The sequence below is a fragment of the Vombatus ursinus genome, unplaced genomic scaffold (genome assembly GCF_900497805.2).
Source record: "Vombatus ursinus unplaced genomic scaffold, bare-nosed wombat genome assembly UNPS02000749.1, whole genome shotgun sequence".
NCBI lineage: Eukaryota > Metazoa > Chordata > Mammalia > Diprotodontia > Vombatidae > Vombatus > Vombatus ursinus.
Genome location: NW_020940527.1, coordinates 18,305,389 through 18,329,627, shown reverse-complemented (window position 1 = coordinate 18,329,627; position 24,239 = coordinate 18,305,389). Strand labels below are relative to the sequence as shown.

Sequence of the window (24,239 nt, the reverse complement as noted above, 5' to 3'; positions counted from 1 at the left end):
CTTCACCTTCACCTTTACCTTCACCTTCACCTTTACCTTTAGCTTCATCTTCACCTTTACCTTTAGCTTCACCTTCACCTTCACCTTCACCATCTTCACCTTTACCTTCACCATCTTCACCTTCACCTTCACCTTTACCTTTACCTTCACCTTTACCTTCACCTTCACCTTCACCTTTACCTTCACCATCTTCATCTTCACCTTTACCTTCACCTTCACCTTCACCTTCATCTTCGCCTTTACCTTCACCTTCACCTTCATCTTCACCTTTACCTTCACCTTCACCTTTACCTTCACCTTTACCTTCACCTAATTAATCTGAACTCTTAATCCTGACATGGTGTCATAGAATCTCCAAGTTGGCCAGCAGCTCAGGATTCATCTTATCCTAGCCATACCTGAATAGGATTTCTCCACAAAACATCCCTGACATGTGACTGTCCAATTTCTACTTGAAGACTATCATGTTTAGAGGCAGCCTATCTCATTTTTAGGCAGCTCAAATTGTCAGAAAGTTTCTTAGATTACACCTTTTTTATCCGTTGGAAGGGTTACAGCCTCAGGATGAGGGGTCAAATATTGTCATGGGTCTGGAGTGTCACAGTCCCAGGATTTGGGCTTTGGTTCAGAAGGGGTGTCAGGTGTCATAGGGTTAGGGGACTGGATGCTCACAGGTTCAGAGCTGGGGATCATTGGGGTTACAATGGTTAGAGGATCAAAGACCAAGGCCAGGGAACTGGGGGCTTCCAATGAGAAACTCACCAAAGCATTTGCTCTGGTTCGTGGCACGGTCTACAAAGACTTTGGCAGAGATGACGGTGCCAAAAGGCAGGAACATCTGCATGAGCTCGGCATCTCCGAACTCTTGGGGCAGGTGATAGATGAAGAGGTTACAGCCTTCAGGGCCTAGTTACAGAGGGAAAAGGCAGATTAGTGAAAGGACCTCCCTTGGGGGCCCTTGACACTTCAGCTCCCCTGTTCCTGATGGGGGGGGAGGAGGAAGAATGGGGAGCTAGTGCCCCACTCTACTACTTGTTCAGGATATTTTCCCCAGCCCTGGCACCATCCCTTCTTACCTTCTCTCTGCTGCTGAGGCAGGATCGGGGGCTGTGGGGGGAAGGCTGTGTTCACAGGGGCATAGGCGGCTGGGTATGCTGCTGGAAACAGAGGAAAGAAGGTTTGGGGTGGGGAGTTCTTTCCCCAGTGACATCCTAATCAGGTCTCATTCCCACTCTTTTGCTCAAGGCTTCTCTTGGCACATATGGGTCATTTCTGTGTTTCTATCTATAAATTCTATGTCTGTATGTAGAATTGTCTCTCCCATGAGAATTCCCAAAGGGTGAGGACAATATATCTATGCTAAGACTGGAGACTCCCCAAGGAGGGAAGCTGGATGTCCTTCCTCCAACTGGGAGCTTAGGCTGTCTCTCCTACCAGACCAGAGGAGATCACAAACTCTACAATGACCAATCCCTTCTACTACCATTCTCCTCCTGCCCCACCCAGCCTAGAGGACGTAGGTGGGAAAGAGAGAACAAGAGAAAAGACCATGAGAGGTCTGATGCAAGACCTGCATAGTGCTGCATTCCTGCGTAGGCCTGCTGGAGGGGCTCTGCCACACTGGGGCTCTGAGCTGGTGAGAGACAGAAGCAGAGACAGGCAGAGGTGGCAAGGAAGATAGAAACACAGGGCGACAGAGAGAGGGAGAGAAAGACACACACAGAAGGAAACAGACAGAGAGAAACAATGAGTGTGAAGGAGGAAACAAGATTTCCTCAGGATGGCGGATGACAGTAAATGGGAGAACTCCCTCTCGTGGGACAGAGGAAGCTCCTCCCTCATTGTGGAATTTAGGTCTTTTGGGGCCTGGTGTTTCCATGCCTGGGGGTGGTTGGTGGGGAGAGTAAGGGGAGGAGGGTGCCCACCTGGGTAGGGGTGGAGACCGTTGGTGTAGAGGGTGTCCGAGGTTGGCTGCCCATTGGTCTGGGGGGTGAGGGGACTGAATCCATTCACCCCAATGGGAGCAGCAATGCTGGGGACAGTGCCGGTGCTGATGCCTGGTGGTGTGCTGGTACCTAGGGGCCATAGGGAAGCCAATGTCAGGCCTTTCAACCTGGACTGAGTGGGCAGTGATCAGCACTAGCAGCACCCTTTTCCCTCTAGGTATAGGTCAAGACCAAAGCCTCAAGGGAAAAGAGCAGAGCTAGCTACACTTCCCCTTTGGGAGTGGGGCCTATCAGGGAGGAGGTTCCCTGTGGGACTTTTGCCCAGCATGAGAGGATGGGAGCAGAAGGAAGCAGTCATGACTTGAGACCCTTGACACCTAGCCTCACAACCTACTCTTTTAAGAGGGGCCTGGCTAATTCTGGCGAGAGAAGGGCAGGGGTGGGGGGAAATGCTGACTTAGAATCACCATTCCTTTTCCACCCATCCCCCTGCCCCCCAGTCATCCTTCTGCCCCAGATTAAGAGGGGGAGCAGTAGGGGAGAAGCGGCCAGTACCTGATGAGGGTGTCACGGGCGTGGCGACGAGGCCACTGACATTGAAGGCAGCCATCTGCTGCATCTGGGCGGCGGCAATGGCTGCCATGGGGTTGAGGCACGTTCCTTGAGCTGCCATCAGGGCTGCCTGCTGCTGCATTATCTTAAAGACGGAAAGAAGGAGTTGTAGGGAAGAGAGAGGGCAGAAAAGAGGCAGGACAGGGAGAAGAAAAGGTGGAAAGGAGAAAGATGGGTCACACTGATTAAGGGAGAATGGGATGAAAGATGAAGGATGTCCAGTGTACCCCATGAACTCCCAGATAAATGGGTGGCCAATGCTCTTTCTAGAGTTTTGTGCCTGATTTCTGTTGGAGTTAAAACAGTCAAAGGCACCGCTCAGGGAAAACGCTAGCATTGATGCGTATGGCGGAAGGGGTAGATGAGGGATCCCAAAGAGGAGGCATCTCCTACCGCTTGTGTGTACACTCCACAGGCTCCAAACTGCACAGTCATCGGGTGGAAGATGCCCAGCTGCCCAGCCATCTGGTGCATCCTCCTTAGTGTCCGCTCCTTGTCTGTGTCAGCAAACTTCACGACAAGGCTGGAGGAGGCTCCCTGAAGAAGGGGGAGAGGGGAGAATAGAAGGAGGGATTGTATAATCCCTGGCTGTCTTTCTCCTTCAGAGAACATACATGCTTTGAAATCCCTGCCTCTCTTCCTGCCATTCCACTACTTTCCAAGTTTGTAACTTTGTTTATTCTTGTAGGGAAGAAACTGAGGCAGAGAGAAGTAAGAGGGGATACATAATTCGGATGGAGGTTCACTAAGCAAGATCATGGTAGAGATGAATAGGGTGTAAAGAATGGATCTCATCCCAACCCGAGCTCTTTGTCACCAATATGTGGGGTGGGCTGTCTGGGCAATCCCTTTCCTCCCTTGGTCCCCTAGGGCTCCTCCTCACCGGCATAGTCTGGCTGCCATGCAGGCTGTTGATGGCAGCCTGGGCCTCTGCGTGGCTCCCGAATTTCACAAAAGCACAGCCTGGAGCAAGATAAAGTTGAGGTTAGGTCAGAGTGTGGGACACAGATAATGTTCTGGGGTTAGATCCTCATCACATAGTTTTTCAGGATGAAGATTGGGGTGTTGTTGGGTCAGGGTTGGGATTACACGGTCAGCTTAGATCACAGAATCCAGACCCAGTCTATCGGGTCAGTCTGGGGCCAAGGGGCTGTGTAGTGGTACACTCAGGTAGAGGTCATGAGGTTGAGGATGGGGTTAGGTGGGGATCATGGGACCGTGGGATTAGGATGGGGTTTCAGGGTTAGGATGAGGTCATAGGGTCAAGGTTGGGATCAGCGCAGAGTAATGGGCCCACACCTTTGCTAGTTCCATCAGGGCCCCGGAGGATGGTACACTCCTCAATCTGGCCAAAAGGCTCAAACAGCCGCCGGACATCCTCCTCGCTCTGCTGCTTCCCCAGCATCCCCACGAAGAGCTTCCTGTCTTCTGAAGGCAAGCCCCATGTGGTGACCCTAGGGCTGAGTCCTACCTACCTGCCTAGCCCTTCTCATGAATCCTAGCCCTGGCTATGAAAGTCTTAATTCCCCACTTCTTTTGCTCCTCCAGGGACCCTGGGGCCAGTGAAGGTCCCCTCCTAGTCTGCAAACCAGCCTCCTCCCATGCAGCCTACGAAGCAGGGCCTGCATGACCGAACCCTTTGTCTAACACTGAGCCCTTCTCCCAATTGCTAACCTACCGTGTCCTTCACTGAACTCTCATCTCTGACTCTTAGCCTTACTCTCTACCTTCCTGAGTTTCTATCGCTACCCTAGAGATCTCACTCCCCTCATTAAGCCCCTTCCACTGAGCTCCTCTTCCCATGACTGAGACTAAACTCTTCTTGAGGTTCTATGTCCGCCAGCTGAACCTTACCCCTGACACTGAACCTCCATTTCCATCACTGAGACCTTAACACCAAGTTCCCCGTACCCAACACTGATCCTATCTTACACTAGCCCAGCAAACTCTACGAGAGCAGAGACACCATCCTATCTAAACTTTGCATCCTTCCCAGGGCCTGGCATACTGCACAGCTTGTGGATGCTGAGTTAAATCCCTGAGACCTTTCTTTCCTTGACTCTGAGCTCCCATCCATCCTTCTTTATGCCTGGGATGGAAGTAACTTCCTCTGTTAGTGTGTTGAGGGCTTTGAATCCATCCTTATAACATCCTTAAAGCTGCCCAAACCCTGGGGTGACCCCTACCTTTCATTAAGTGCCACAACCCCCTCAGCCACCCCCCAGCACAGGCTAGTTTCCAGACAAGGGGGAGTGTGGACGGGGTGAAGGAAAGAAGTCCCATGAGTAACCTTCATTTGTAAAGGAGGAAGGCCATTGAGGAGAGAAAGGGCAATGTAAGATGGTGAGGCAGGATGGACAACATTGGCTATTCCAAGTCTCAGGAGGATGTGGAGTTAGAACCTGAAGCTCCTATGGTTTAGATGAGGTTAGGAATCAGCTCATCTGGGATTCCCTCTGAATCTCCTACCAGGATTTTCTTGAGACTGGATGCTGTGATGGCCCTTTCTTTCTCCCCACTGCTTGGTTGCCCTGAAACCTATCTACCAGTCATTGTTTGCAATGAAACCCTCAGGATGCCTCAAGGGGCTAAAGATTCTAAGACTAAGAGGGAGTGCTGGTTGGCTGATAAAGGTGTCAGCCTGTGGAAATAGAAGGCAGGCAGCCTGGGTCCTGGGGTCTGGGGGAGAAAAGAGGGTACCCCAGCACCTCAGGTCCTTGATCCAGACTGTAAAGGCCAAGGTTCTTGTAGGGCTTGAGAGCCTTACCACCTACATGGGGTCTAGGAACAGGTAACACATTTTCTATCCTGTTTCCCTATTCTCTCTCTGCCAGCAGACTATTGGGAGGAACTTTTTTTTTTTTTTTTTGGCAATTGGGGTTAAGTGACTTGCCCAGGGTCACACAGCTAGTAAGTGTGTCAAGTGTTTGGTCTGAGGCCAGATTTGAACTCAGGTCCTCCTGATTTCAGGGCTGGTGCTCTATCCACTGTGCCACCTAGCTGCCCCTTTTGGGAGGAACTTTTGAGAGTGCAGAGCTCTGGGGATGGGTTTTCTCATGACTGGAGGCCTTCCCTCTGACATCATATGGGTCTGATCACATTCCATTTTTGGTCTCACCTAAACCATCATCCTCTGCCACTCAACTTTATTCTTCAAGTTCCCTCCCAGACCTGGGACCTGGAGAAAGTGTAGTATGTAACCAGGGGTTGTTGGGTTCAGTGCTTGGTGGATTTTCTCAGTGGCCAGTGCTAAAGTTCAAAGTTCTCAGGGTGGGGTGAGCTTACCCCCATTTCAGAGGTACTGCAGCATAGGGTGAGGAAGGACAGGATGAGTTGGCAGGGGAGGGTACAAACATCATATTGTTCATCAAAGCAGTGTTGACAAGCAATACACTTTGACTTAGACTAGGCAGGGGAAGAGGGAGGTTTGTAGCTAACCATCCTCCCTTTCATTGTCTAGGAAATCAACCTCAGTGAAGGCAAGCTTCTTTAAGGCTTGTATCTCCCTCCAAACATTTGTTCTTCTCATCTAGAGGAATTCTATTTTTTTTTAAAGTGGGGCATACTGACTTGTGATTTGATTCATAAGGAGAACATCCAAAGAGGAAAATCCTTCCAAAGCAGACCTGCAAGAGGTCTTACTGTCTTAAAGCTGGGGTTCTTAAACTGGGGTTCATGGACCCCTGATAGATTCCAGGGCTTCCGTGGACAGAATAGGAAACAGATCAGATCTTTATTTTTACCAACCTTATACTGAAAACTAGTATTTCCTTTAATTATTTAGAAACATTACTCTGAAAAGGTTTCACCAGATTGCCTAAGAAGTCCATAGTACAAAAAAATTAAGAACCCCTATCTTAAAGAGTTTCCCAAGATATTGAGAAGTTAAATAACTTGTTTAGGGTCGTACTACTAATACATGTTAGGGGCAGGACTAGAATCCATGTTTTACTGCCTCTAAGGCTGCCCTCTGCTATCCCACACTGACTTTTTTTTTGAAGCAGTCGGGGTTAAGTGACTTGCCTAGGGTCACACAGGTAGTCAGTATCTGAGGCAGGATTTGAACTCAGGTGCTTTTAACTCCAGGGCCAGTGTTCTATCCACTGAGCCACCTACCTGCCCTCTACTATCCCACACTGCTTTTCAAGATGGAGCCTAGAATCCTAGATGTAGAGCTTGAAGGATACTAAGAGAATACATATTCTCTCCCTGCTTTTCTTCCCTCTCCCCACAAGTTACAAAAGAAGGACCTGAAAATAGTACATCAAGCAACCCTGGGAGGGCAAACTGAGTCAAAATTGATGAAATGCTATAGGAAATCCCTCCCTGGTTGAGTGTTAGAATTATGAGAGGACTGTTATAATTCCCTGCCATTTTGAATAGCCCCTATTGAGCCTTGCTCTGCATAGCAGAATCCATCCTTCACCCTTCTTCTCTCTCTCTTCCCAGAGGCTGCATACAATTAGTGTAGAGGACAGACACCTGGGAAACTTAGATGGCTGAGGCAGCCAGGTCCATGGAGGATCAGGGGCCTCTCTAGCAGGGGAGCTGAGGCTCAGCCTTCCCCAGAAGGCACTTCCACGTTGTGAGGTGATGCCTACACTTTTCTGAGGTGCCTGTCTTCACCCCATTCCTGACCTCAGCAACGTCCTAGTGGAAGTCAACAAATCCCAATCCTAGAAATTCTACCTTTCACTGGGCACACGGATCCTGGACTGGGGGGTGGAGAGAAGGTTCTTCTTTTCCCTATTTCCCACCCCCACCCCCCAATCCCAGGGTATGGGAAAGGGCAACGCGCTACCTCCTCGGCCTTCACTGTCAGCAGGCTTCACCTGGATAGGGCGGTTCATCTGAAAAACAAAAGATGAGCACATATAGTTAGGGAAAGAGGCCTGGAGTCCATACAGTTAGGGAAGAAGGCTTATCCCCTGAGAATCCTTAGCTGAGCCCAGTGGCTCTAGCCACTGACCCATGAGGGATTCCAGTGCTCCTGATCCCCACAGTCCCTAGCATCCCTGGACCCTGTCCAGCTTGGATCCTTCAGGATTGGCCAAAGCTCTGGCCTGAGTAATTCCGGTGGATTCCTATTGTCATTAGGATAAAATTCTGATTCCTTTGGCATTTAAAGCCCTTCACCATCTGGTTATAGTCTACTTTCCCAGGTTTCTGGCACAATATTCTTCATACACTCTACAGTTCAGCTTGTGCTTCTTCATAAACAATATTCCATCTCCCATTTCCAAGTCTTTGCACAGTTAGCACCCTAGTCCTTCCCACCAAACATTTATTCTCTTGATCTCAGCTTCAGAGGTGGGGTGTTAGGGACCAGTGTTAGTGACTTGAACTCTGATTCCCTCCAACTGCCTCAATCTCCTACCCTGTATACTGTAGGACTTAGCCTCAGCCTCACACAATGACCCAAAGCTTCTTTCTTAGCCTGAGTGTCCTGTCCTACTCCCAGGAGAAAGTTTGGGATGTCCCCTTGCCCACCAAGTGGTCACTTCAAGGGTTTCCCTACCAAGGTCGCTGTGGCTGGAGCAGGGTTATGAGTTGGATGGAGTCATGCAGTCTCACCTGGAGTAAGCTGGCTATAAGCTTTCAGAATCTCAGACAAAAGAAGTGTTGGAATCTCTTGGCCTCTACCCCTAGTTTAGGAAGAACCAATCTTGGGGGAACAGGGCCATCTGCCTAAGTTGGGTGTGGGGTGGAGAAATGTTCAACCTCCTATGTCCCTGGTGTTTTTTTTCCTAGCCCTGTCTAGGGAAAGACACTGAATTTGGCAGACACAAGTCACTGCCATCATTAAACTGAGCACCCAGGTATTGTCTGGATGGCCCTATTGCTGGGTGCTACTGGGGAGACAGGAGGAGAAACCACAGGCTCTCACCTCCACAAGCCTCCTGTGTAGTTAGAGGCACAAGACCCACAGAGTTGAGATAAAATGATACAAGATAGGCTCTGCTAAATGTCCAGTGAGTGGGATGTATAGCAAGGGCCAGAGTCCAGAGAAGGGACAGATCAGTGTGGAGGCTACCTAGAGGACAGAAGACTTGATTTAGTCCCTCACCCATATCCTGGATAAAACATTCTTTAAGAATATGATGGATCTAAATTTCTTTTGATCTGACTCCAGGCTCTTGTAGCCAGCCTGATAATATGGCTCACAGTCATATAGAGATTTATGGTCTACAGAATGCTTTCTATACAACCTTGCTGGGTAGGTAATACAGATACTGCTGTCCCCATCTTATGGATAAGGAGACTGAGGCTTTGAGATATTATACCATGTCACTCCTCTGCTCCAGAAGTTACAATAGCTCCTATTGTGTCTAGGAAAAAGACAAACTCTCTTGGCATTTCAAACCCTTCATAATCTGGTGACAGCCTATCTTTCTAGGCTTACTGCACAGTATTACTCTTCATGAAATACCACACCCTGTAGTTCAGCTAAATTGGTCTACTCACATATAGCATCCCATCTCCCATCTCTATGTCTTTGCACAGGCTGCCCACATGCCTAAAATATTCTTCCTTATCACACCTGCTTCTTGGAATCTGTAGCTTTCTTCAAGGCTCATTTGGAGGTCCACCTCCCACTGGAGGCATTTCTCAATTTCTCCCCTTTGTCTGCATCCCCCCTCCATTTTTTATTTTTTTTTGGGGGCTAGGCAATGGGGTTAAATGACTCGCCCAGGGTCACACAGTTAGTAAGTGTTATGTGTCTGAGGTCGGATTTGAACTCAGGTCCTCCTAAATCCAGGGCCTGGTGCTCTATCCACTGCGCCACCTCATTGCCCCTCCCCCCTCCATTTTTAGAGCCCTCCACCCATCTCTGAAATCACTTCATATATATTTTGTATTGCCTCGGCTGACTTATTTGTGTATATGATGTTACCCTCCCATAACTTGTTGAGGGCAAGGACTGTGTTTTGTCATTGTATTTCCATTGCCTGGCACAAAGCAGGCATTTAATGCTCATTGAATAAATGACTGAATGAAGTGACTCTCCTCAGGCTTAACTGGAGGTGAGAACCAGGACTTGAATCCAGGTTCTGATCAATGTGTCTGCTTCCCTGGTACTTTGATCCAGGCCCTGGACCATAAATAGGAGAATTTTGGCCACTGGAAAGGTACTCTCCTCATTATAAATTAATAAATTGGCTTTCTGGCTTACAAATCTGTTTATGGTGAACTTGTCTAGCACAAATCAATTCCTTAGCGTCTCGTGGCTTTTGAGTGAACTAATGAAATTGAGTTTCTGAACTGTGACAATCTCATTGTGATCATTCCTTTAACCCACAGACAGACAGCAGGAGCTGTCTGCCCCTGAGACAGACTTAATATGTTTGCATGTAGTACAAGGAGCTCTTGGCCCTCGGAGAGAAGAGCCAGGCTGTGTACTTTCTGAGAAGATGGATGAACTGGGAGAACTGAGAGAGACAAAATGATGAGGATTTGAGGACATCGCATGACAGCTGCAGCTGGACAACTTTCACATTGCAGAGGAACCACAGAGTGGGAGAGTTGGAAGGGACCTCGGAGGTCCACTTGGCTTGAATACTTCCAGCAATGGAGAGCTCATTATCTTCCAAGGTGATCCACTAAACTATTGGAAAACTTTATTCATTAGGAAGTTCTTCCTTGCAGTGAACCAACATCTGCTTTCCTTAAATTTTCACCCCATTCTGTTCTTCTCAGACAAGCAGAAGATGTCTAATTCAATCTCCACCTTTCTGATATTTGAAGACAATGAACATGTATTCTCTTCTCCAGGTTGTGTATCACCAGTTATAGCAGTTGATTCTTCTGTAGTGTGATTCTGAGCTCCTTCACCATCCTGGTCAACTACCTCCAGAAAACACAACTTGTCCACATTCCTCTTAGAATTGAACCTAGCATTCATATGTGGTCAGAGTGCAGTGACACTTCTTTTTGGACATGGCACTTCTTCCTATACATTCTTATTTTGGATGTTATGCTTCTACTAAAGGTCAGTTATTAAATGTCCACAGCCTAAGAAATAGAATGAAAATCTGAAGGAAGCAGGGCACCCACATGACTCTTAAAGAAGAGCCACTTTTTTCTTTATATAATTTTTAGTATGAACCTAATCAAACATTGAATAAAACTATACTAAAATATACTTTGACAAAACAATAATGATGTAGCTATTTCTTCCTTAATATTCTATTCTGGAACACCTGCTTCTTAGGTAACAAATAAGCTTTCATCTGAAACCTTTCCCTTTCCCACTCCTAACCTCTTGCACTCACTAAGTCCTGGTTCCCTGCTGATGACACAGCTTCCATAGACATCCTTTCCAGCACTGGTTGCATTTTCACTCATACCCCACTCCCCAACCTCTCATTGGAATACTTCTTACTCCCCATTGCCACTTCTAGAATTTTTCTCTACCACCACCACTTGACAACTTCTTTTCCTTAGAGGTTCATTCAATCCATCTTTTGTTACTATCTCCTTTTTTTTTACCCCATCTTACATGAAGAGATGGCCTTTTTCCTTGTCAAGGCAAACACTCTACATGCATAAGTGATACAATTCCTCTTTTCTTTTTTCTTTTTTGGTTGGGTAATGAGGGTTAAGTGACTTGCCCAGGGTCATACAACTAGTAAGTGTTATGTGTCTGAGGCCAGATTTGAACTCAGGTCCTCCTGAATCCAGGGCTGATGCTCTATCCACTGCATCACCTAGCTGTCCTCCGTAAGCGATACAATTCCATCCTGTCTTCTCTAGCTTCCCCTCTATTTTGCTCACTTATCTTCAATATTGGTCTACTGGCTGCTTCCCAACAACCTACAAACATGACTATTTCTTCCCCATCCTCACAAAAAAAAAATCCTTACTTGATCCATCCATCCCTGTTAGCTATTGTCCTATATCTTTTCTCTCTTTCCCGGTTATTATATTCTAGAGGACAATCTACAATTGATATTTCTACTTCCTTTCCTCTCACTCTCTTCTTAATGCTCTGCGTTCTGGCCTCAACCTGTTCATTCAACTGAAACTGCTGTGTCTAAATCTAATGGCCTTTTCTCAGTCCTCATCCTTCTTGACCTCTCAGCGGCCTTTAAAACTGTTGTCATTCTCTTCTCCTAGGTACTCTTTAGGTTTTTATGACTCTCTTTATGAGTCTCTTTTATGATTCTCCATAGGTCTTTATGACTCTACTCTCTCTTGGTTCTCCTTTTACCTATATGACCACTCCATTTCTTTTGCTAGATTTTCATCTAGTTCTCTATTATTAACTGTGGCTGTCCCCAAGGCTCTATTCTAAGCCCTTTTCTCTTTTTCCTCTATTATTTTTATTGCTGTGGTGAGCTCTTCAAATTCCATTGATTCAACTATCATCTCTATGCAGATGATTCTCAGATTTGTTTGTCCAATTTCATCTCTTTCCCTTCCTCCAGACTGACATCCCCAGCTGCCTCCTGGACATCTCAAACCAGACTCTCTGTAGATATCTTAAACTCAACATATCTACAATGGAACTCATTATCTTTTTCCCAAAACCCTCTTCCCTTCCAAACTTTCCTATTATTGTGAAGGGTAGAACAACCATCCTCCAAGTCACTCAAGCTGGTAATCTAGGTGTTATCCTCGACTTGCCATCACCATGTATTCTGTGATCCAATGACATTGGCCTCTTTGCTGTTCCTCACATGTCTTCTGTCTTCTTACTCTGGGTCCTTTCGCTGACTTGTCTCCTGTGCCTGGAAATATCTCCCTCTTCTTCATCTCTTCCTCCTACCTTCCCTGCAAGTCCTACCTTCTGCAAAAAGCTTTTTCCTATGACCCTTAATCATTAGGCTTTCACTTAAAAGACTTATTCCCAGTTTATCCTGTATATATCTTATTTTTATATAGTTGTTTGCATATTGTCACCTCCCTTAGACTGTGAGCACCTTGAAAGTAGGGATTGCTTTTTGCCTTCTTTTGCATTGTGTCTAGTGCCTGACAGATAGCAGATGTTTAATAAATGCTAGTTGACTGACTGGCTTTTCTTATTTCTTTGCTTAAATAGTATACACACACACACACACACATATATTTATATACACACATATAAATTACTTTATATTATTTTCTATAAAGTTAATATTCGATATTATATAATTCTTAATATATAAATTATATATAAAATATAGTATAATTAATATATAATATTACATAATTATATTATATAAAGTTATATAAAGTTCTATTACTTTATATAAAGTTAATGTACACATTAATTGTCTAGTTATTTTGTCTTTTATTTGTATGATTTCTTCAAAGTCTTTGCATTTTTTAAAAGTATTCACCATATTCAGGATGTCCCAAAAGTCTTAGTGCCATTTTAAGCTTTAATAGCTTTCGGGAAACTATATATGATGTTTATTGCTCTAGTGTTCCATTGCTTAGATATTGCTCAGCTAAACCCTAACTGTTGCAGTAGGTTGTTTCTAGTTTCCCTCCGTTAAAAAGACTGAAGCTATACTTTTTTTTCATACAAATAATTCTTTTTAATTACAAGTATAGGGAAGGAATAATCAGGGTCCTCTTACTGAGGGACACAGGACTGAGTCCAGAGTAGTACCATAGCTCAAATAATCTGCATTTCTTTGATGATTAGTGAGTTTGAACATATTTCCATTGGTTATTTCTCATGTGTATTTCTTCATTTGTAAATTGCCCATTCATATCCTTTGGAGATGGGGATTGCCTTCATGGATTTATATAATTTCCTTGTAAATTGATATAATTTCCTTATGAATCTGAATACATACAAGTAAATAGTGGATATGTTTGCCTCACAGGTTTTGCCTTAATCAATTTTTGTTTTTTTTTTTATCTTGGTTGTATTGTTTTTCGTTGTATAACTAGTTGATTGATTGTGTTCATTTAAAAATAAAATCAAATTCCTTGTGCTTCTCCTCAGTTATTTCTTTCATTTGTTCAACAGATAATTTATCATTATCTTCCCTCTACAGGTAAGACAAGTGTTATTTCATATCCTTTTAACCTTTAAAAATGCTTAATTAATGGATACAGATGATTTTTATTGTATATTGTTGTATATAACTAATCAATTTTCACCATATTTCTATCCAGTTTTTCTAATATGTATTATAATGATTTCTCTTCTACCAAATGCTTAACTTTTGTTTAACTAAAGCCCTTTCTGGGATCCCCATTGACTAGTTTTTCTATTTGTTGTTCAATACCAGATGACTTTGATAATTATCATTTTTATTATGTTTTAAAGTGTGATAAGGCAAATTTGCATTGGTGAGGTCAAAGCACCCCTTGATATGTTTGCTTGTTTGCTTTTGATATGGATTTCATTACCATTTTATCAAGTTTTATAAAGTAAGCCATTGGGATTTTGACTGGCATTGCATTAAATCAATAAACTAATTTTAGGGGTATTGACATTTTTACTGTGTTCAACTGTCCTGTTCTTTCACATGGACTATGTCTGCAGTTCAGGCTTTATTTTATGTCAATAAATGTTTCTAACATTATCTTAATAAGGGGCACATGTGTACCTTGGGAAGTCAATACTCAAAGATCTGATGTTTTTGCTAATTAATATGAGGCAGTATAGCCACAGCATAGTGGATCACACAAATCTTTGTTCTGTGAAGTTTGGATTTAGCCAAAGGGCCACATCTGAGGGCCTAGAGGGCCACGTGTAGCCTCAAGGCCGCAGTTTCCCCACCCCCACCAAGGGTCAGCCTTGGAATCATCAAGTCCTCTTCCCCCACATACTAGCTACATGACTCTGTTGCTCTACCTCTTTCAACTTATTGTCTTACCTGTAAAATGAACATAATAGTAGCATTTACCTCACAGGTTTGTGAGGATCAGTGAAATAATATATGTAACATACTTTCCAAGCCATAAATCACTACATAAATATTAGCTATTAATAAAACAAAATTAAGAATATGTTAAAATTAATAATACAATATTATCTATAGATAATAATTTCTCACTGCCTCAAAGCAACTCTTAAGAGTATAACTCATAGATGAGTTGCAGATTTCTATCAGTGAAGTTTTCATATCAGGGGCTCCCTACACCAATGAAATCAAAAGTACAGATTTTAAAAAGGACTTAATATTTTTTGCACTGATAATCATTATTCAGAATAAAAAATATTTAGAATTTGAATTCAGAATTCAAAATACTGTTATCTTTTCATATTTGCTTTTTAATCCTATTAAATAAATTATGCCTTTATTTGTACACATCTTCATCACACTTTTATAATTTATGTATAATTTTAATTTAATAATTTCCATTATGGTCTGAAAATGCAATGGGCAGAATTTCTTTCTTTTTTGATTACCAAGTGCTACTTTTTGCTCAAGCATATTACTGATTTTTATTTCAAGTCCTTTTGTACTTAGGGGAAAAAAGTATATCCTCTGACCTTGTTTAGCAAATTCTACTATTCCTTGATTTCTTTATTGTTTATCTCTTTGCATAACTGACCTTATTTTGATAACGGCTGGTAATTAGCATTCTGAGGTTTTTCTTATTGTTCCTTGTATTGCTATAAACTTCTATGAATATAACTGTCATCCTCCTTGAGACCTATAAGTTTAATATTTAGATGGGGTTTTTACTATTTACTCTTCCTCTTAGCATGATGTAATATCCTTGTCTACCCCTTTTAATGTTTTCTGGTTTGACTTTAATTTGGCAGTTGCCTCGAACCCAGTAGGTGCTTGCTTAATAAATACTTGTGGAATTGTGCATTCACAGTCTTACTTTTACCCACTCACTGGACTTAAGAATTGGAAGAGATCTCAGTGGCCTTCTAATCCAACCCATGCTTGAAGGTGGGAGCAAAGGTGTAGCAGTGAGATGAAGTGAGACCAGGACGAGTCAGTAACTATGAAGTCTCCAGTTTAAAAACTGTCAGTCAGGTTTCTTTTTGATGCCTGATGTGACAGTCACCATTACAGAGGCTGATCATTTATTTTAATCAATTGATTATCAGTTGCCAAACCTTCTTGGTTCTTTAAAATTATACTAAAATGCTGCTTTTAATGTAAAATGTAATGTAAAAAGCTTTTGCAATTTGTTCTATTCTGGTGCATAGTTATTTGTTCAAGTGAGAATAGAAGAATGGAAAAACTAGGAGGTAGAAACCTTCTGACTCCAACTGTTCTACCTCTGACTGCAGGGATCTTTCAGTTGTGGGCTCTTAGGGATCGATTGAATTCAATTTAACAACCATTTTAAATGACTATGTAACCATGTGGTACCATTTGTCTTGGTTAATTTTGGAATTCCCCTTCTCCTAATTTCTTTGAATATAGCTTCTACATTCTTTCCCTTTTTTGATATCTTCTAAATTACCAATTATTCTGAAGTTTGATTTGCTGGTTCTATCCTCAAGAACAATTTTTAAACCCCCAGGCATTGTTATCAGCTGCCTTTTCAATTTTGTTATGTCCTGGTCTTATTTTCACTTAGTTTTCAATATCTACCATCAAAGTTCCAGTTCTTTGATTCCCTCCCCTCCCCCCTCCCCTTTTTTTTGCTGCCTCCAATGATTTTACTCCCTCTGTATTACTTTCTATTTTCATTAGGGTTTGTTTTTTTTCATTATCCCCTTCTAAGTTCTTGGGAGCTGAAATTCATACTTTCTTTCATTTCCTTTTGGGTATCTTTCATCTATTGAAGCTTATTCTGTGGTATATCTTGAGATGATGTGGGTTCTATTATAGTCTGTTTTTCTCCCGTAATATTACCCCTTCTTTTTCCTATATTGCAGATTTTTTTTCACTATGCCATTTCCCCCTTCAATTTACTCATTGTCCCACAGATATATTTTATTTTTTCTTATCTAGATTTTTTTTTTTAGTAGGGGGGAAGGCTGAATTTCAATGGCATTTGAGGAAGTGGTGGAAAGAATTGTTCTATACTGTCTCCTTTCAGTCTCACAGCAACTCTTTCTGGTAAGTGTTACTATATCCCCATTTTATAGATGAAGACATTGAGGCTGAGAGAGGTTAAGGGGCTTATTGAGGGTCCCATAGCTAAGAAGCACTTGGGTCAGGATTCTAACTTGTGTTTTCCTGACTCCAAGTCCACATCTCTATTTGCAACCATCCATGTCATTCTCCCTTCCTCTCACCCCATTTGTCAGTAAACGAAGGATGAACAACACAAGAACAACGTACTCTGAGGTTGTGTTCTAGGCCCTCTTCTCTCTTATACTCTATCTCTTGGTGAACTCATCAGTGCCAGTAGGTTCAGCCATCATTTCTTTGACTCTCATATTTATATATTCAGCCCATATCTCCCTCCTGAACTCTAGCTCCTCATCTTTTATCTGTCTGTTGGATGTTTCAAACTGGACGTTCCATAGGCATTTCAAAATATCCTTGTCTACCCCTTTTAATGTTTTCTGGTCACTCATTGTCTATGGGATAAAACACAAACTCCCAACTTTGAGGTGTAAGATCCTTCACAATTTGGCTCTTGTCCATTTTTCCAGGTTGACTCCATATTCCTTTCCCTCATAACTCTACATTCTAGACCCATCTTCACATCTCCCTCTTCCCATCGGCCTCTTGGAACTTTGACATTCCTTTCAAGGCTCAGCTCAAGTGATACTTCCTTCAGAAAACCTTAAAAAATGCCCTTAGTTATTAGGGCCCTCTAATTATCTTGTATTTTTTTTTTTTTTTGCATGTAGTTACTTATCTATGAAGGTGTTGCATCCACCAGCAGAATGTAAGCTCCTTCAGGCAAAGAACTGTTTCATTTTTGCTTTTGTATTCTGACCTGTTCTTGGCACATAGTAGACACTTTATAAATGCTTGTTGATAGACTGCTTGATTGGGCAGCTTTTTCCACCTTAGTTTATTAATTTACAAAGGTGTGTGTGTATGGGGGGTGGACCAGTTGATTTCTAAGGCCCTTTTGAGCTTAACATTCCAACTTGTGAATGTTAAGGGAAAGCAAAAACACAGGAAAGACAAATAAAAAGGAAAATGCCACAGGATGCAAGGTTCGGGGTTGCCTGCATTCTATCCCTGTGCCTGGCTAACCTGATCAAGCCTCCAGCATTTGTGGCAAGCTCAGCTCCTTAAATCTCCAAAGATTTTTGGAATCCATTCCAGAGGTGCTGCTTCTTCCTCTGGATTATTTTGTCTGTAAGTCCTTACTATGAAATTCCCATTTTAGTGCTCTGGGAAGTTCCTTCTTCCAGTCCATGTCAGGTATTTTGGTAACATGCAGAACTGTCTGGGACATTAGGTTGTTTGGGTCATTCATGTGTTAGCCAGTGTTTACCTTGAAGTTTCTTTTTTGTCCATGGGAGGAAGTAGTTTTCCCACAGTAAGTCAGCTCTGCCTCACTTAAAACCAATCCACTAGCAAGTCAAGAAGTCACCCTCATGATATCATTGGTCCTCTTACAGAAAGAAGGAGGAACAACTACCATTATGTTAGGTCTAAGCCTAACAATATCATTAAGTAGAACTCTAACTCTTATCCTAATGCTAATTCTCATATGTATCCTTGGGTTGTTGGAGTTGTAGAAAACTCTACCCCAAACTACTCCTGTCCAAGTGCCTGGAGTGATGGACCAGGAAAGTTCCTGTGGATGGCTCCCTGAAATCTTCTCCTCTCCTCTCCTCTCCTCTCCTCTCCTCTCCTCTCTTTCTTGCCTATTTTTGGTCCTCTCTGCTAACTAGGGACTTTCTGAGATTATCTTTAATCTACTCTATAGATTTCATAGTTATTTACACGCGATTTCCCTCATTAGACCGTGAGCTCCTTGAGGGCAAGGACAATATTTTTGCCTTTTTCTGGTATCTCCTCTGCTTAGCACACTGCCTGGCATTAGAGTATGTGCTAAATAAATGCTTTTTCACTAACTGACCCAGGCTCAAGCTCTGCTTCTGATGCTTAGTACCTTTGTGACCTGGTGCAAGCACCTAATCATCCTGGTCTTCAAAGCTCCCTCATTTGCAAAACTGGATTAGATGGCCTCTTCCAGTTCCAGATCTGTGATCTAACAACCTTATTCTATCCTTTTCCTCTTCTCTCCATGCTAGATCTCCAGTAAGCTCTAGTCACTGTGACGTTAGAGAGGAGCAGGTTCAGAAATCACTCACTATAGGAGTTTCAGGGCTAGAGCAAATTGGGGTGGGGAAGTAAGAGTGGAAGATGGCAATCTGTTGTAGGAGATAAGGAGGCATGAGGACCAAGAGAGATGAAAAGGAAGGGAATGTTAGTTCCCAAACAGAAGAATTCTAGATTGAATCTTCCTGAATTGACATTGGAAGGAGAGCATTTTTAGATAACAAGATTTACTGACTTCCCCCAGGATGGGGTAACTGTTGCCCTAATTCCTTAAGGGGCTGCCTAGGTTTGGAAAGCAAATAAGATCAGGAAGAGCTTGTTTTTTGAGCTAATGTATGATGAATCATGGAAGAGAGTTTTCACACTTTTTTTGGTGGGGGGGAGATGTCTCTGATCAATTAGTCATTTCCCAAGACCTCCCTCAGCATCAAGGGATGAAGGACGGAGGGGACATAGAGCTAATTCCAGGGGTACAAAGTGGAACTTGTGGATCTGATCCTAGAAAGTGGGGAAGGTTGTGGGAATGATAATCCCATTTACATATCACTTTGAAGTTTATAGAGCACTTCACATATATTATTTCATTTATGAACTATGAGGTAGGAGTCATAGTTATCCCCATTTATGGATGAGGAAACTGAAGCTAAGTCTGGTTAACCTTGCCCAGGGCTACTCAATCAATCATTATCCATTTTAGTAAGCACCTACTGTGTTACAGGCATGGGAAGACAGTTCCTACTTTCAGGGAGCTTGCAATCTAGTGGGTCACACAGCTAGTAAATTTCTGAGGTAGAATTTGAACTCAAGTCTTCTTGACTGGAGGGTATAGAGGGTATAGAGTCTAGTACTCTATCCACTATACCATCTAGCTGATTAATACCAGGGACAAGCCAGTATGTCTAGGTAGTTCCAGCTGTCCATACCAAATGTCTGAGCTGTAAACAAAAACCTAAATGCCCCAGTCTAGTCTATGGAGATCCATAAAGTTCCTTCCATCAGGTACATATCTGGTCTATTCAGGTTTTTGTTTATAGCTCAGAGCTGGAGATGAAGTCAAGTAATGGAGCTGGGAATACAGTCAGGGATGGAGACTAAGGGGAAGAAGATCACTGGAGCCAGGGAAACCCGAGGGGCCCGAGCCAAGGGTGAAATCAGCAAGGACCAAGCTGGGAGAACCAGAAAGAACTTTTCAGGGGACTCAAGAATGAGGCTGAGCTCCTACTGAGTCTGTCACCAGTGCAGTCATGAAGTCATGGCTCTGGGTGTCAGGAGGGACCAAAGTATATAGAAAAATCTCCTTCTATTTGAACAGGCCAGGAGAAGGGCAAAGAAACCTGCCTCTTCAGGCCTCCCAGTGCTAGTCTCAGCCTGAGAATCGAAACCTCATAGATGAGGAGATGGCTTCCTTAAATGAAAGCAAGTCAATGGGACCATAATTAGCACTTACATAGCACTTTACATTTGCAAAGTGCCTTACAAACAGTAACTCCTTTGATCTTCACAATAACCCTGCGACATAGATGCTATTATGAGTCTTAGCTTAGAATGGCAAATAGAGGCAAACAGAGGTTAGGTGACTTGCTTATGGTTACACAGCTATTCAGGACTTGAAGCTGGATTTGAATTCAGCTCTTTCTGACTCCAAGACAGAGATCTATCCACCACACTGCCTAGGTGCCTGCAAGACTGCTCATTTCATTTCAGGGCTCTGAAAGAACTGGGGGATGTGATTGCTGAGATTTTCCAGGACTGTGGAGAATGAGAGAGGCACTGCAGGGCTGGAGATTGCTGAACCTTGTTCCAACTTTCATAAAGGGGAAGAGGGTAAATATTTCATAACTATAGGCAAGGGAGCCTGATGTATAAATTCCTGGTAAAAACCTAGAATGGGTTATAAAAGCATTGGTGTGTGAGCCCTTAAAATTTTTAAGTCACTGATTCAGATAGCTCCATCAAGAACAAAGCATTTCAGATGAACTTCATAGAGTTTTCAACAAAGTTATTACAGTAGTGGAGCTATAGACATAATATACCCGGACTTCAGCAAAGCATTTCACAAAATCTTTTGTTACATTTATGGCTAAGGAGGAGGGATGTGGATTGTAAAATAGGACAGATAGAAGATTTGGAACTGAAATCTGAAAGTGTTGATTTACAAATTGATCAATGTGGAGGGAAGTTTCCAGTGGAGTGCCTCAAGGCTCCGTCCTGGCCTCTATTTTAGTCAACACTGATATCAGTGACTTGGGTGTTGGTACAGATGGTATGCTGATCAAATTCCTAGTAAAATTCCAGATAACACAAATCTGGGAAGGACAATTGTAGACAGATGGTAGTTTAGATATAGGGATTAGATAGAGTAGATGGAATCTAGTAACATGCAATTTATGTAAAGTCCTATACCAGGGTTCAAAAGATTACAGTGCAGGGGAAATATGGCTAGAAAGGCATGCATATGAAAAGGATCTGGGAATTTCAGTGCACTGAAAGCCCCCATTTCAAAGGGAGATCTGGAATTGCATAGAGGATACCTTGGTGTAGAAATTCCCCCCACCAATGGTGAGCAACAACTCTTCGGTAATTTATTGTCTTAGAGAATTGCCCAGGGCACTCAGGTTAAGTGACTCATCTGAAGTCACATGGCTAGTGTGTGACCTGTCAGATTCAGAATTTAAACCCAGGTCTTCTTGGCTTCAAGGCCAGCGCTCTCTACCTACTCCATCACTTGGCCTCTCAAAAGCTCAGCATGAGTCAGCATTATCATGTGGCAGTGAAAAGAGCTAATGTTTTCTTCGGCTACAGGAATAAAAGAGAAAATGAGGTGATAGATCCGCTGTACTCTGCTCTGGGCAGACCATACCTAGAGTACTATGTCTAGTTCTGGGGTCTGTACATTAAGAGTGACATTGTCAATCTGGAGTGTGTCCAGAGGAGGGTTTCCAATATGGTGAGGTGTCTGGAAACCAGGCCACAATATAATTAGTTGAAGGCTCTGCATCTGTTTAGCCTACAGGAAAAAGATTTATGTGGGGACCTGAGAGTTGTCTTCAAATATCTGAGGGGCTGTCATGTGGAAGAAAGAATAGACCTGCTTTGCTGGGCTCCAGAGGGTAGAGTTGAGTGCCAATTATAAGGAGGCAGATTTCAACTCCAATATAATGAAAGCTTTACAAAAAATAGTTAGCGCTCTTCAGAATAGAATGGGCTGCCTCAGTTCCCTATCAATGGTGGTCTTCAAGCAGGTGTGATATAGATGGGATTCATGTTTTGGTTACAGGTTAGAATAAATAATTTCTGAGATCCCTTCCCATTATGGCATCTGTGGACTCCAAGCCCTGTCTCTTGTTCCAGCTTCAGGCTGCCTCGGGACTAGCTCCAGCTTCAGGCTGCCTCGGGACTAGCGTGTGGGGGAGGAGAACACTGGACTAGGACTGCAGGAGCAGCAATTTGGACTGCATCATACACCAGGGCTTAGAATTATTAAATTAGTGTGTCTCCTGCACCTTGGCTGCAGAAGCTAGAATCAGATCTCAAGGCTGAAGAGAGGGTGGTCCTATGGATTAGGGGCACAGGCTGTGGTATGGTGGGATATTAAGGAAGCCGTTTATCCATGAATCCATTTATTCATTCATTCAACAACTATATATGGAGTACTACTCTATGCAGAGCCAGGGCCAGGGCCAGGGCCAGGGCCAGGAGCTGGAGAAAAGTTTAGATAACTTTTCTCAAAAATAGATAACTGTTCTCAAATAGCTTGCATTTTATGTCTTGAAGTTTTCTATTTGCGTGTCCCAAGTTCGGTGTTTTATTCCATTGTATTTGGTATCATTTGCCTTAGACAGAAAGCTGAGGGTGGAGGGAAAGGGAAGAGTTAACAGACTAACAGGTGGCTTTCCCTGAGAAGGCAGCATCTCCCTCTTTATAGGCCAGCAAAGTGGGGCCAACTCACCTCACCCAACAGGGAAAGAACAATGTTGAGTTTGAAGAAAAGACCAAGAGCTTTCAAAGGGGTGGTAGTGTGTGTGTGTGTGTGTGTGTGTGTGTGTGTGAGTGTGTGTAATTTCTAGTGTTATTTAATGCTGAGAGATCACCCTATCTAATCTTTGCTGGGCTGCAGCCACACCCAATTATATGGGAGGAGGTGGGAAGAGGGGTATGTTTTTCTGCAGGTGTTCACCATCCCCTCCTCCCTCACCAAATGCACCGTTTCTGCACCAATCCCTGCCCACCCCCTCCTCCTCTAGCTCTACAATTATGCTGGTTGCCAGGACAACAAGCAGCTTCCCTATTACCATAGTGACAGGCCATGTGCTATGGGGTAACCATGGCAATGCCCCGGCAGTCACAGATGAGCAATTTACTTTGGAGCCAAATAAGTGGGGTGGCAGGGAAAAATGATTTTGATCCAAACAAAACAAAAAAAAAAAGAGAGAGAGAGAGATCTGACCGCAGCCCCCAAAGGCAACCACATATTCATGCACTTATGATGCATGTATGTACAAATACATGCATGCAATTCATAGATATAAACAGCTGGCTTACATGAAGCTACATTGGCATACCTGATTAATAGTGACAGAGATATCTTCATTCTCTGCACCCCTCCCAACATCCTTCTCAATACACACACCTGCTGAGGGCTAATCTGTCCTCCAACTCCCCATGCCATATGAACACTTGACTGCTATCATCTCTTACCTCCTTATGCCTGACCCATCATCTCACATGGTCATGAATTATCTCTGACCTGTTGCCTACATGTATACACCCAATTTCTGACAATACCATCAAAACCAGCAAGGATGCACTTTATTTCCAACCTCACTCCCTACCCCCAGTCCCACAGAGATTGTCTTCATCTACAACCTATCATGGATGCATCTTGAATCTGTGCTAACCAGCTCATTCTTAGTCTCTGGTATTTGGTTCCCTGGGGATGGGAGTGGGGGAGCTCTACAGCTGAATTATGAGGAGATGAGGGGGCAGGGATCACTCTTCTCTTCTTATCATCCCTGAACAAGCTGAAGTGGTAGCCTTAGGTCACAGCCTCACCTTTTTCTCAGGGTTTTGCTGAGTGTCTAGAATAAATCCCTTTGCTGCCCTCCCATTTACCTCAAACCTGCCCCTCTCAAAGAAAGGTATAGAAAGGGAAGGGGAACCACAAAATTCCCGCCATGCATACTTTCTAATTAATTGTTTGATTAGGGAATGGGGTAAGGATGTGGGAATGAGAACTCAGTGTACTGAAAAAAAAGCATGCTCTCTGGCTTTGGAATCAGAGGATCTAGATTTGAATGCCAGTTCTGGTACTTATTAGCAAGTATAGTAAGTCACCTCACCTCTCCAGGCCTCAGTTTCCTCATTTGTAAAATCAGTGGGTTGGAACAGACGTCTAAAGTCCCTTACAGCTTGAAATCCTTTGATCTTACTTTTTTTATAATTAGAGAGATAAAGGGAGAGAAAGGCAGATTTTGGAGATAAGAGGAACTAAATTGAGGGTAAGAAGGAGAGAGAGAAAAGGGGAGAGAGAGAGAGAGAGAGAGAGAGAGAGAGAGAGAGAGAGAGAGAG

The 24,239-nt window shown here is 43.4% G+C and overlaps 1 protein-coding gene across 1 annotated transcript in view; it reads right to left on the bottom strand.

Moving 5' to 3' along the window:
* CELF6 (CUGBP Elav-like family member 6) overlaps positions 1 to 24,239 on the bottom strand; it is a 96,555-nt gene that overhangs the window by 13,738 nt on the left and 58,578 nt on the right. Inside the window, exons 3-11 of the mRNA XM_027858018.1 lie at positions 7,360 to 7,408; positions 3,858 to 3,986; positions 3,442 to 3,521; positions 2,952 to 3,095; positions 2,502 to 2,643; positions 1,926 to 2,075; positions 1,571 to 1,633; positions 1,077 to 1,157; positions 763 to 906 (exon numbers count right to left, since the gene is read on the bottom strand). Coding sequence (XP_027713819.1) covers positions 763 to 906; positions 1,077 to 1,157; positions 1,571 to 1,633; positions 1,926 to 2,075; positions 2,502 to 2,643; positions 2,952 to 3,095; positions 3,442 to 3,521; positions 3,858 to 3,986; positions 7,360 to 7,408 — 982 coding nt within the window. The remainder of the gene's footprint in view (positions 1 to 762; positions 907 to 1,076; positions 1,158 to 1,570; positions 1,634 to 1,925; positions 2,076 to 2,501; positions 2,644 to 2,951; positions 3,096 to 3,441; positions 3,522 to 3,857; positions 3,987 to 7,359; positions 7,409 to 24,239) is intronic.